The 12720-nt window shown below is 44.9% G+C and overlaps 2 protein-coding genes across 6 annotated transcripts in view; one reads left to right on the top strand and one right to left on the bottom strand.

The window, feature by feature from the left end:
- The window catches only part of LOC129859199 (rho GTPase-activating protein 28-like), a 53964-nt gene extending 51641 nt beyond the window's left edge, over positions 1 to 2323 (top strand). For all 5 annotated transcript variants that reach the window (XM_055928659.1, XM_055928661.1, XM_055928658.1 and 2 more), the window contains exon 15: positions 87 to 2323. In XM_055928659.1, the coding sequence (XP_055784634.1) occupies positions 87 to 178 (92 nt within the window). In that variant the 3' untranslated portion in view covers positions 179 to 2323. The remainder of the gene's footprint in view (positions 1 to 86) is intronic.
- The window catches only part of lama1 (laminin, alpha 1), a 74146-nt gene continuing 62230 nt past the window's right edge, over positions 805 to 12720 (bottom strand). Inside the window, exons 40-57 of the mRNA XM_055928657.1 lie at positions 12510 to 12692; positions 12063 to 12217; positions 11702 to 11845; positions 11178 to 11459; positions 10725 to 10997; positions 10413 to 10557; positions 10084 to 10225; positions 9601 to 9715; positions 9015 to 9182; positions 8719 to 8870; positions 8142 to 8321; positions 7730 to 7919; positions 7496 to 7602; positions 5139 to 5328; positions 4773 to 4925; positions 3955 to 4108; positions 3311 to 3661; positions 805 to 3121 (exon numbers count right to left, since the gene is read on the bottom strand). Of these exons, the coding sequence (XP_055784632.1) occupies positions 2961 to 3121; positions 3311 to 3661; positions 3955 to 4108; positions 4773 to 4925; positions 5139 to 5328; positions 7496 to 7602; positions 7730 to 7919; positions 8142 to 8321; positions 8719 to 8870; positions 9015 to 9182; positions 9601 to 9715; positions 10084 to 10225; positions 10413 to 10557; positions 10725 to 10997; positions 11178 to 11459; positions 11702 to 11845; positions 12063 to 12217; positions 12510 to 12692 (3245 nt within the window). The 3' untranslated portion in view covers positions 805 to 2960. The remainder of the gene's footprint in view (positions 3122 to 3310; positions 3662 to 3954; positions 4109 to 4772; positions 4926 to 5138; positions 5329 to 7495; positions 7603 to 7729; positions 7920 to 8141; positions 8322 to 8718; positions 8871 to 9014; positions 9183 to 9600; positions 9716 to 10083; positions 10226 to 10412; positions 10558 to 10724; positions 10998 to 11177; positions 11460 to 11701; positions 11846 to 12062; positions 12218 to 12509; positions 12693 to 12720) is intronic.

The following is a 12720-nucleotide window of genomic DNA, read 5'->3' as shown; positions in this document are numbered from 1 at the left end:
TCCCTGTTTGACTCAAATTATTTTCAAACAAAGGATTATTGTAATTTCTGTCTTTAATCGAACTAAAACAAGACTTTTCTCTCTAGGCGAGCGCTGCTTGGACCCTGAGACTCACCTACTAGACGTGTACCATGTGAATCCGCACTGTGAATGGCTTTTAAAACCCACGACAACATGAGAACTGAGGATTCACTCACTCAACACAGTCAGCAAACCGAACCACTGCCCTCTTGTGGTCGTCCTGGTGAACTGGGCATGCATGGAGGCCTTGTTGACTGTAGTTGAGATTTTATCCCAAACTATGGACCACTAAAAAGAGCGAGAGCTGGAAGAGGAACTATGGAGAGAGACATTCTCCTCCCGAAGGAAGGACTCAGCATAGGCCATGTTTGTGGGATTGAACCTTATAACAAACTACTAAATAGGACAGAAACACTATACTCTGACTAGCTGGGTTCTGGATGGAAGTATTTGGAGGTGGGACAGCTTTGTGAAGACATGCTCCACATACGTGACTGACGACATCCCATTGCTTGCCATTTGAATTTATTTGTGCCTTTTGAGGACAGTAACTTATTTTACACTAAAATCTCACTATTAGATGTTCAATGTTTCTTTTGACAAATTAAAATGAGTGTTCAGTTTACGTAACAGGATTGACCTTAAAATGAGGAACAGACTAATCACATGAAATAATAATCTTCAGAAATTACTTTGTCAAAGCAACAAAATAGCAAGGTTTTACAATGATGGTGAAATGTTGGGGTTATGTTGCTTAAAATCTTCCAAAAATCAGAGGGTGCATGGAGGGACACTAGCAAGTCTTTATTTATATAAAAAAAACAGATTTATTGAATTTTCCATGTGGTCTATATCAAAGGGCACTTAATTTAATAAAATAGGGTTTTAAAATTCAATACTGTTGCACAATTTCCACATAAAATATCAAAAAGATGCAAAAGGAATTCTTCGTGGAACGCCCCTGCTACAGAGGCCATGGACACAATAACAGACCATGTGTACATCTTCATGCAACACCCAGTTAACATTTACTTGCTATATTTATACCACAAATTTATCCTGCTTATTGTATTATTACACATACTCCATATAACTGTTTTATCATTTATAAGAGCAGCATGTTGATTGCAAAACCATTGGGAGTGAGGAGATTCAGAAGACTAGCAGTTTGTGTTGTTGAGTTCATGATGGTGAGGGACAAGTGGAGATGGGACGACCTGATACTGAATACAGACATTGGCTCCGTCTAAAAGGTTGTAACAACTTTGTTTCATGGTCTCCTGTCCTGCTGACCACTGATCTGTGTCTAGAACTGATCAGGACAAGGCAGGTGAAAACAACATAGTGGAAACCTATCCAGTCCTTTCACCTGTCAGTGTTCAAGGACATGAGATAAGGAGAGGAAGCGGTTTCAGAGTACTGAGACCAACGATTCAGGCCATTGTCAAGCCCACCTTTTTTGCTTTTTGGATTTGCATGTTGAGCAGTAATATAGAAAGGTTCAGAACTTATATATCTCCTCCTGACACATCTCCCCACCCCAACGGACTGTGAATGTTGTACATGTGACTTGTAGAAAACAATGTACACACTACACTATGACTCAACAACCAATCCTGTATGTCCAGTCTACATAAGAGACATGCATTACTAATGAACTAAACTGACCTTGCATGCCTGGAGAGTGCTTACAATACTAGAGTGGCCATAAAAAAAAGGCCCGTCATAGCAGTGCTAGCCTGGCTTCCAAACTGATTTCATTACATTTCACCATCGTTTTTTTTCAAACGATGGTAAGCGCAATGTTCAGTCTGGTTTAACCAGGCTAGCCCTCGCTTGGTTATGAACTTGTGAATAATGTTTACTTGCAGGGCATGTATGTTTTAGCCAGATCAACCTCTCTCCACTTTATTTTACTCTGTGGTTTTAGTAGTTCAATGTTTGCCTGTGCCTTGGTTGTCAGCCTGTGGTTTTTGTTGTTAAAGTATTCTGTGCTTCCAAATGAACCTGTAGCAAATGTATCAACAAGACAAAGGTCGTAATGTTGATATGGCTTTGCGCAGGACTTTTTAAAATGATTTTTATCCTTCCAAAGCCAGTGTGTAAACAATTTTTTGTAAATGATTGTGCACCATAGACTCTTACTATGTGTGTATTTTCTGTATATAGAATACTGATTTAGCATTTTTTAAATTTGCATTTATTTTATGAATATTATTTGACCACTGTTGACAGTTTTGGCCAAGTGGCACAATGTATCTGACACAGTAACAACTGAATATAACGTCAAGTTAAAAATGGAGTTGTCTTTCTCTTGCCTGAACTGTGTTGTGAAATATGTTAGGAAAAAATCAGCTCAGTTTCTCCCCCAAAATAGCATGAACACTAGATGCAGAACATTCTTCTGCAGATACTCCTGGGAAACTATGCAGAAAGACAAACAGACATGCTATAGAACGGATAACATCAGAAGGATGACAGCTTTGGAAGCAGCTTTCACAAGTGTGTTATGCACTGCATAATATGTGGGCGGGCCTATAGTAATGGAGCCTACAGAGCAACTATGACTTCACTACAATACAGATCTTTTTTTAAGTAAGCTATATTTTTTAAAGTATTTTATTAACAAATATTACTTTTCTAGAACATCACATATAAAAACTAAGACGTTCTATTGTCCAATTAATTTGCGGGAGTCAAAATGCACGAAAGAACATGCACACCAACACTTGGAATCATGTTAGAAAATGAGTTGATAAAAAAAGAAAAGAAATAGAAAATTCACATTGATCAAACATTACTTCAATCTTTCTTTACAAAACATTACAAATGGAAGTCATTTCATAGGTCAAATTTCGATGGTCAAATCACAGGGTCATAGCGTTAGATATGGAATGGTTTGGTATGGCTGGTAAAGTTCTGGTATGGTTGTGGCAAGGTTATGTGGCGGTGCTAGGGCAGGAGTGGGGTGACACTCCTTGGAGAGTGAAGGCGGTACTGAAGTCCAGGATGTTGGTCATGTGACCCTTGATCAAGCGGATGTTACGCATACAACCACGGAACGGCATTCTGGATGTCAGGCAGTTCTGTTTCACGCCGACTGTAAAAAAAAAGAAAAAAAGAGAGAGAGGTCAATACATGGGTGCTAACAAATTAATTTACTTGACACTGAAATTGATCAACATCAAAGCAAAGGGGTGACAAAGGCCCAGTCCAGTGAAGTGTCTTGCATTTAGGGTCTAGGGGTTGTTTGTGGAAAGAGACAAGGTTTTCTAGAGGGGGAACATACCGGGGAAGCCTCCCACGTAGACCGGGTCCTTGGTCTCAGCCGAGGTGGACTGGGGGTGGGGGTTGTCGGTGAGCACCGTGACTCCGTCCACGGTCAGACTCAGAGCGTTCTTGGTCTTCTTTGCAAGCAGGGTGTGCCAGCGGCCGTCACACAGCCACCAGCCCAGCCGCGAAGTGGCCGACACCCGCCCGGCACCGTTGTTCACGTGGAACACCGCCTGTCCGTTGGCTAGCTCCAGTCCGATGGCGTCCACCTTGGCGCTGCTGACCCCGAGGAGGACTCCATCTGGCACTGTGCTGCGGAACTCCAGAGCCACCTCCATATCTGAGCCCACTTTGTACCCATTCTTCACTGCAGGGGACAAACCATAACGAACCAGTTTACATCACTATGTCATAGAGTCAAGGGGGACACATTAAGGCACTCCCATTCATGTTTTTAAACATGTTAAATGTAGCTATGTATTGAGCTTGTTAAAATGATCTCATCCTAAGCATTATTCCGGTTGAAAATGTATCAGAAAGGATGTGGAAATGTTGGCTTTTTAAATATAGTTGGCAGAAACATTTTAAATGGCTTTTTGTGTTTTTTGCTTCCCAGAGTCTTTGGCTTGAAGTATGGAGTGTATGGGTGTTAGTACTCACTCAGAGCAGCGTATCCGCTCCCATTGAAGAAGGTCCCGTCCTGGGCTGCGGCGAAGCAGTGCGCAGTGGATTGTTCAGACACTGGATTCTGGGTGTCCAGCTTAACACTGTTCAGCATCACCTTCTGGATGCAGCCTGCCAAGCTATGGGTCACCTGCATGAGGGAATATAAATATTAACATTTGGGGTTGTGGATAAACATTTACTCAGAAGAAAATGTACCACCTGCTTTCAACACAAACAATGATATAAAAATGATATTAAAGCATGAATAGGAAGTACACTGACTATACCAAACATTAGGAACACCTTGCTAATATTGAGTTGCACCCCCCTTAGCCCTCAGAACAGTTCCTCATTTCGTTGGGGCATGGACTTTACAAGGTGTCGAAAGCTTGCCACAGGGTTGCTGGCCCATAGTTGTGTCAAGTTGGCTGGATGTCCTTTGGGTGGTGGACCATTCTTGGTACACATTAGAAACTTTTGAGTGTGAAAAACCCAGCAGCGTTGCAGTTCTTGACACAAACCGGTGGGCCTGGAACCTACTACCATAACACGTTCAAAGGCACTTCAATCTTTTGTCTTGCCCATTCACCCTCTGAATGGAATACATACACAATCCATGTCTCAATGTTTATAAACTCCTTTAACCTGTCTCCTCCCCTTCATCTACACTGATTGAAGTAGATTTAACAAGTGACATCAATAAGGGATCATAGCTTTCACCTGGATTCACCTGGTCAGTCTGTCATGGAAAGAGCACGTGTTCTTAATGTTTTGTACAATCAGTGCATGTTGTGTGTTGTAGTTTAACTTACGTTGCCTATCTTCTTGGCGGTGTAGGTCTGGGGCAGTCCTCCCAGATACAGCTTGTTCTCCACATCCAGAGTGTTGCCTTTAGCCGGCACTGGAGTTGACGGCTGGCCGTCTACACTGATAACCACACTCTTCTTATTGAAGTCTGTCTTCACCTGGACACACCCACAGATACATGACAGGGTTAGGGAGAGTCATGACAACCTGCATGGTAATATCACTGCTTTCAGTTATGATCTGAAACGAACTTGAATTGTGACATACTTGGGCTTTTGTATTCATTAATAATATTGTTATGCATCCCCTGAATTGACAACAAACACTGCAATCTACTATCGCTCTTGGCCCAAAAGGGTATAGTCACTAACTGTGTGCCACTGGCCATCGTTGACGGGTACAGGGAAGGTGGCGGTGGCAGGGCCGCTGCCCTTGTCACAGGTGAAGAACAGATGTCCTCCCAGCAGCTGCAGAGTGGCGTAGTCCATCTGGTTGGCATGGGCCATGTAGTAGATCAAACCACTCTGGGCATAGGTACGCACCGACAGCTCCAGAGAGAAACTGTCAGGGAGAGAAAGCGAGAAGAGATTTGAAGTATTTAAGCTACTGACAAAGATATATTTTGAGTTAGCTATGATTTACTGTAAGATAAAGACTTTTGTTAATGGTTTGGTAGACCTATATATAGGCAATGAATGGATATGACAATTTGTAGATAATTGTCAATAATGCGCAATTGAAGTGGACACTTGTTTAGGAGTGGCAACCAATCTCATAATCATATATTGATGAATGCATCCACCAACCAAAAACCTAGCAAAACCTAAAAACCTCACAACATGTTTGGCATGACAGTGACAATAGGAGTTGGCAAGAGCACAGGCAGATCTGGGACCAGGCTAATTGAACTGTGCCTTCCTCTCAATCACAAACAATGTAGGCTACAGTGAAACACTTGAGAAGAGCTCTAGCTAAGTCAATGGGAATGTGTAACATTAGCCCTGCTCGTTTCCAAGCAGTGCCGGAGTGCCTCGTGAATAATACATATTTAAACAAAGAGAATGGGCCACAGCCGAGACAGGAAATTAGGTAGACCTTGGGGAGGCAATTATAATTCTTCTCTTTAATGAAGAGATATGCACTCATGCTCAGAGAAAAGCAATCAACGATGATGGCCTTAAGAGGGTTTTTTGCAATTCACTATCCTGTATGTTACACGACATGGCCATAAGTATGCGGACACTTGCTCATCGAACATCTCATTCCTAAATCATGGGCATTGATATGGAGTCGGTCCCCACTTTGCTGCTATAACAGCCTCCACTCTTCTGGGAAGGCTTTCCACTAGATGTTGGAACATTGCTGCAGGGACTTGCTTCCATTCAGCTACAAGAGCATTACTGAGGTCGGGCACTGATGTTGGGCGATTAGTCCTGGCTCGCAGTCGGCATTCCAATTCATCCCAAAGGTGTTCGATGGGGTTGAGGTCAGGGCTCTGTGCAGGCCAGTCAAGTTCTTCCACACCAATCTTGACAAAGCATTTCTGTATGGACCTTACTTTGGAACTAAGGGGCCTAGCCGAACATGAAAAACAGCCCCAGAGAATTATTCCTCCTCCACCAAACTGCACAGTTGGCACTATGCGTTGGTAGTGTTCTCCTGGCATCCGCTAAACCCAGATTTGTCTGTCGGACTGGCAGATGGTGAAGCGTGATTCATCACTCCAGAGAACGCATTTCCACTGCTCCAGAGTTCAATGGCGGCAAGCTTGACACCACTCCAGCCAACGCTTGGCATTGCGCATGGTGATCTTAGGTTTGTGTGCGGCTGCTCGGCCATCGAAACCCATTTCAAAAGCTCCCGACTCCACTTTGTCCATGACAGCCAACAGAGGCTCATCATAAGACACCCCTTCTTACGTGTGTCTCTTAGGGTCAATCTTCAATGAGTTTAAGTTAATTTTTGTAATAAAACGTTGCTTCCAGAGACAGTTTGGAACTCGGTAAAGAACAGACGATTTTTACACGCTACACACTTCAGCACTCGGCGGTCCCGTTCTGTGAGCTTGTACGGCCTACCACTTTGCAGCTGAGCTGTTGTTGCGCCTTCACAATAACAGAACATACAGTTGACTGGAGCAGCTCTAGCAGGGCAGAAATTTGACAAACTGACTTGCTGGAAAGTTGGCATCCTATGACGGTGCCATGTTGAAAGTCACTGAGCTATTCAGTATGGGCCATTCTCCTGGCAATGTTTGTCTATGGAGATTGCATGGCTGTGTGCTCGGTTTTATGGACCTGTCAACAACGGGTGTGGCTGAAATAGCCGAATCGACTAATTTGAAGGGGTGTCCACATACACTGCATGGCCAAAAGTATAGGCCCATGCTCTCCATTACAAGAGGAGTACTTAGTATGATGGTTGTAGAGCACACCAAGGCAAAGTATTAGCTAAGCAGCTAGAACACCTTCCTACGCCATTTCAAAGTACTGGAATGCTGGCTTGAACATGTTTTACACAACTAGCTATGGGCCAACTGATATCAAGGCTAACATGACTCAAATTAGATACAACACTATGGAGTGAGAATCCCTAATGAAATGAATATAGAATTGTGATAATCATAGAAATGACATAGAATATGATCTCTATGATAAAAATCATGCTGTGCCATCTGACATGTTTTGAAGGGAGAGGGTAGTTCAAGGAGCCAGCTGTCAGTACTGACCTCCTCCTCACTGTGTTGGGGTTGATGCTGAGGACCATGTGACTGTGTCTGGAGATGCCAAACTGCTGGGCCTCTGGGATGGATGAGGTGTTGTCCATCGATGCACACTGGAGACAAACAGAGGGAACACAGAACGATGACGGACAACACGAGGATCTGTGACAACATGGTGACCTGTTTGAAGAGCTACAGCACAGTAAATGCCAATAGATAAGAGGTGTGTGTGTGCTGTACCGTGAGTGTGCCGGGGGTGAGCGCGTTGAGCTGGCCGGGAGGTGGTGGAGGGGTTCTGGCAGGGTCCGGAGTGGGCTCGGCCTCTAGGTCAGTGTCGTCAGGTAGGAGGACCCTTTTAGGCCTCTCCTCCAATAGACAGCTGTCCATGTCCACGTTGTGGTACCTCACAGCAGCTGACAGGTCCAACAACCTATAGGGACACAGCACAACACAGGTCAGACCAAAGAGTAACCACCAAGGCCCCAATTGAGAAGGGATGCCATACTCCTTGTTACCAGCGACCCCAAAAAATATTCCTCTAGATAATGCTCAGCCTTGCAAATGTACTTTTGGCATCCTCCATTAAAAACATCAATTTCTCCAGCACAGTGTGACAAATGAAGCATCATTGTGTATTGGGTGTGTGACTCACTTGGCGTCCAGGGCCAGGTTCCTGATGCAGCCGTAGAAGGAGGAGGTGGTTCGGAGCAGCCCGGCGCCCTCTCCTGGTGGGACACCGCCCATGTACAGAGAGGTGAGGGTCAGAGAGGCCTTCTCTGAGGACAGACGTACCATCTCCTGGTGGTCCTCATCCACTAGTACAACCAGCATCCTGGATGGATGACACACACAGTGTCAATAATAACAACACAGTGCTATTCATCTTAGAATAGACTTCTTGTATATTATTCCATACTGGACAATATGATTATTAAAAGATACAATTTGCAATTTTTACTGCTGTTCAATGGCCATTTCAAAGTGTATTTAATCCCATGGCAGTTGTTATATATATCCATCCTTTGTATCAACCGAGGGTAGGCCTATGTATAACATCAGCATAGAAAGTTCTTGAATAAGGTCACAGATAACACAATAAATGCAGAGATAATTTTGTGTGCGGAAGTATAATTTCAAATGACATCATTTATAATGACTGAGCCATCCATCAGCATAAAATCATGACAGATGTTACAGGTTAATCAGTCCCTCTTCCTGGTGCCACTCACTTCCTGTTCCTCTGCAAGATGACCGAGTGCTCCTGTCCGTCACTGAAACTCCCAGAGCGTGATTTGACCACAACCTTGTGGATGCTCCCGCCCTCTGCCATGTTGACATGAACCTCCAACCGCCCCGAAATCAGCATGACTGCCAGGAAGGGCTGGACACAAACACACAGAAAACATGGTCAATATACGGTTGAACCATAAGTAATTTTGGTAACATTATAAAGATTTATTACTAATGAACATGTATGAGCTCTTATAATATCAATTTTTTTATCACAGTATATCTGTGGCCTTACCTGGCGAGCCTGTCTGCTTTTGCGGGTGCCTGCCTTGCTGAAGCCTGCCAGGATTATGCCAGTGTCGTTGCGGGTAGAGAAGGAGGCCAACAGCTCCCCCTGGGGGTCGAGAGACACAGACGGCAGCTCCACATAGCCCTCTCTCAGTACAGACACACTGCGGATGGGCTGGAACACACACACAAGTTACTCATAGGGAATATGGAAAGTCTTTTTGCATTCAGTGTAAGATGACTCAACAATATGCCATTATCATGTACTGCTGGGCATCTTCCTCTTTACAGAAATCGACAACAGCAAAATTCAAATGCCAAGACTGTCACTGTCACTACTCACTCTTCCCAATATTGCTGAGTCTACCTTTAATTTGTCTAGAGAGGAAGAAGGCCCTTGAAGAAAGGTTCTTTACGTTCAGCCTTTCTTACCTCTAACACACAGCCTTTCTTACCTCTAACACACATCATTTCTTACCTCTAACACACATAATTTCTTACCTCTAACACACAGCCTTTCTTACCTCTAACACACAGCCTTTCTTACCTCTAACACACAGCCTTTCTTACCTCTAACACACAGCCTTTCTTACCTCTAACACACAGCCTTTCTTGACACCATAGGAGTCTCGGAGCAGGTCAAAGTTGGAGCGGGCAATCTCCATGTTTTTGATGCAGCCCACATAGGACCGTGCTACTACTTGTCTCCTGCAAAAATAATAAAATTCACAATTTACCTCGTTTATTTGACTTGGGGGTGGAAGGAGGCTTTCACTCAAAATCTCACGATACATGGCCCCATTCATTCTTTCCTTTACATGGATCAGTCGTCCTGATCCCTTTGCAGAAAAACAGCCCCAAAGCATGATGTTTCCACCCCCATGCTTCACAGTAGGTATGGTGTTCTTTGGATGCAACTCAGCATTCAAAAACACACCAATTCACACACTAAGCTCAATATTTACATAATGCAGTAGGAGCTCCAGCAAAAATATATTAATGACAGCAATACAAACGCATATCAACTAGAAATATCTTGCAGGTAGGTGAAGTATGCGCCAAAGTAGTTCCAGTACCTGATAGGTCGAGACATGGGCAGTCCCCCGATGTAGATTGGGTCCAGGTCGGAGCGGTTGAGGTCGGAGGCGGTCCCAGGAGACTCCGCCTCCATGATCTCTTTCTCTGATGAGTTGTCTGCCGCCATCACTGCCATATAAACTAGGAGGGGAGAGATACAATACTTTACATGACATAGACATTATACCAGGTTAACTACAACACAATAGGGGTATGAATAGTGTGTCCATAAAGTGCAAGGGAGAAATGAGAAGAAGAATATGTGACCCCAACAATGTTAAGTTTTCAACTCTACCCTATAAATATGAGCCTATGACCTTTGACCCACCTTTGCGTTTGTTCCTCTGCAGGGTGATCTTGTACCAGCTGCCGGTGTTGTAGGCTTTGTTGGAGGTGAGAGTCAGAGGGCCAGAGCCCAGTTCAAAGGTCAGACGCACTTGGCCCTCCACCAGCTCAATGGACAGGAAGTCCCTCTGGAATGACAAATATACACATCAATCTATCAATCGATCTTTATTGTCCCCATAGGGGAATTTAGTTACATCAGAGAATAATAGCTGACCACTATGTGCTAACTAGGCTACAAATACAGAGTGTTCAGTGTGGTTGTAGTGTGTGTGTGGGCCAGCAGGGGGCGTACCGTGCCGTTGGAGGCCAGGTAGAGCAGCAGGCCATTGGGGGAGAGGGTCTTGAACAGCATGACGATGGAGGTGGAGGTGGAGCGGAGGGGTTTCTCTACAACTGAGTAGCCACTGCCATCAAAGTGGAAGGACGTCTCCTCTGTCTGCGGACTCATGAAGCAGCCGCGACACTGGCCCTCCCTCTCAGCGTAGTTCCACAGCCCGATGTTCTTCTCGTTGAGCGACGCCTCCCCCATACAGCCCTTGAACTGGGTCATTTTCACCACAGAGGACTGTAGACACAAAAGAGATTGAATCAGTTGTTTTAGATTACACTGTTTAATTAGTGGAGAAAACATCATGAAAGATCTTGACTCAACTTGAATTGAATGAGTTCAAGTTCTCAAGGACCCAAGGTATTGGCTAGAACCATGGCTGAGTGAAAAATACCAAGACAGAGCTTAATACTGTACCTTGATCTGGCCTCCCAGGCCACCAACAAATATCAGGGTGGATTTGTTGACTTCCAGGATCGTAGTGGAGCCTGGTGAGGTGGTCTTGACCGCAGGCAGGGGTTCTGACTCCAGCTGGTGGACTGACAGCGTGCCGTGCCTCCCAAAGCGCGTGGCGTTGATGCGGTGCCACTTGTTGTTGTTGATCTGGACGTCGGGGTACTCCAGCTTGGCGTGGCCTGAACCCGCGTCCCACAGGTACGCCACCTTGCCATGCTGCATCTCCACCGCCATGAAGTCCACCTGATATTCAGCGTAAAATTAGACATTTACTTTACACATGTCAGATAGCCATATGGTTATAGTGGTTACACCTTACATTGACATGATAAAATGTTTGTGAAGGGTAGTTTATAGATAGTTATAAATCAACCATCTGGTTGGATGTAGATTATATACAGTAGACTTAAGTTTAAAACTGACTTATGGGTAATCATGATTACATACGTCATGGGATATTCAGTACGTGTCAGTGTGTGACTTACGCTGGAGCTGCTGCCCATGTAGAAGAGCAGGTTGTCAGGCTCGCTGGTCTTGACGGTCATGGTAAGAGTGTTGAAGTTACTGGAGGATACCTCAGGTTTGTAGGCCCTCACACAGTTTTTGTCTGCCAGCACTGCCACCTTGATCTATACAGGAGAGTGCAGGACATAAACAGTATTACAATTGAAAGCAGAGTGTGTGTGTGTGTGTGTGTGTGTGTGTGTGTGTGTGTGTGTGTGTGTGTGTGTGTGTGTGTGTGTGTGTGTGTGTGTGTGTGCGTGCGTGCGTGCGTGCGTGCGTGCGTGCGTGCGTGCGTGCGTGCGTGCGTGCGTGCGTGCGTGTGTGGGTGTAGAAGTGACTAACAGAGGCAGCCTGTTTGCGGGCCTGGTTGATCATCTCTCTGATCTCAGACAGGTTTCTGCTCAGGTTCTCCCCCAGGGTCTTGAGGGGTTTGAGACGGTCATACAGTCTCTCTGTACGACTCTCTGCCTCCTTCAGCTTAGACTCAGCTGTACTGGCTGAGCGGGACAACAGATAGGACAGGTTCATGATACTTACATCATCTTACTCATTCCTGTTAGTCACATAATATCTCTAGAAATTTGCCTCTAAAGTGATATGACAAGATAACATGATAACAACATTTTACTAGCATTAGACAGGTATTTGGGGCACTACTTGACTTTAAATGTGGTGTCGTTTAATGTGGAAAGGATGGAAGCAAAGATGAAAAACGTTTCCATTACAAAGTTGCTGGCTATAATCTAGCTAGGACCCTAGTTGGATGTCTGAATGATGTGTTAGTCTCACCAGTGGATTGTGAGTCGGAGAACAGCTGGTTGGTGTTGGAGATGCTGGTTCTGGCCTGGGCCACAGCCGTGCTGGACTTCTCCAGTCTGACACGGAGCTCCTCCAGGCGCTCCAGCGCCCTCTGTAGGGAAGCGTTGGCCAAGGCAGCCTGCTCCTTGGCATCCAGCACCTGCTCACTGGTGCCTACAGGGGGCAGCACAGGCAAAGTCAC

This window comes from Salvelinus fontinalis, chromosome 7 (genome assembly GCF_029448725.1).
Source record: "Salvelinus fontinalis isolate EN_2023a chromosome 7, ASM2944872v1, whole genome shotgun sequence".
Taxonomy (NCBI): Eukaryota; Metazoa; Chordata; class Actinopteri; order Salmoniformes; family Salmonidae; genus Salvelinus; species Salvelinus fontinalis.
The sequence above is the reverse complement of the archived record's forward strand: the minus strand, read 5'-3'. Positions and strand labels throughout refer to the sequence as shown.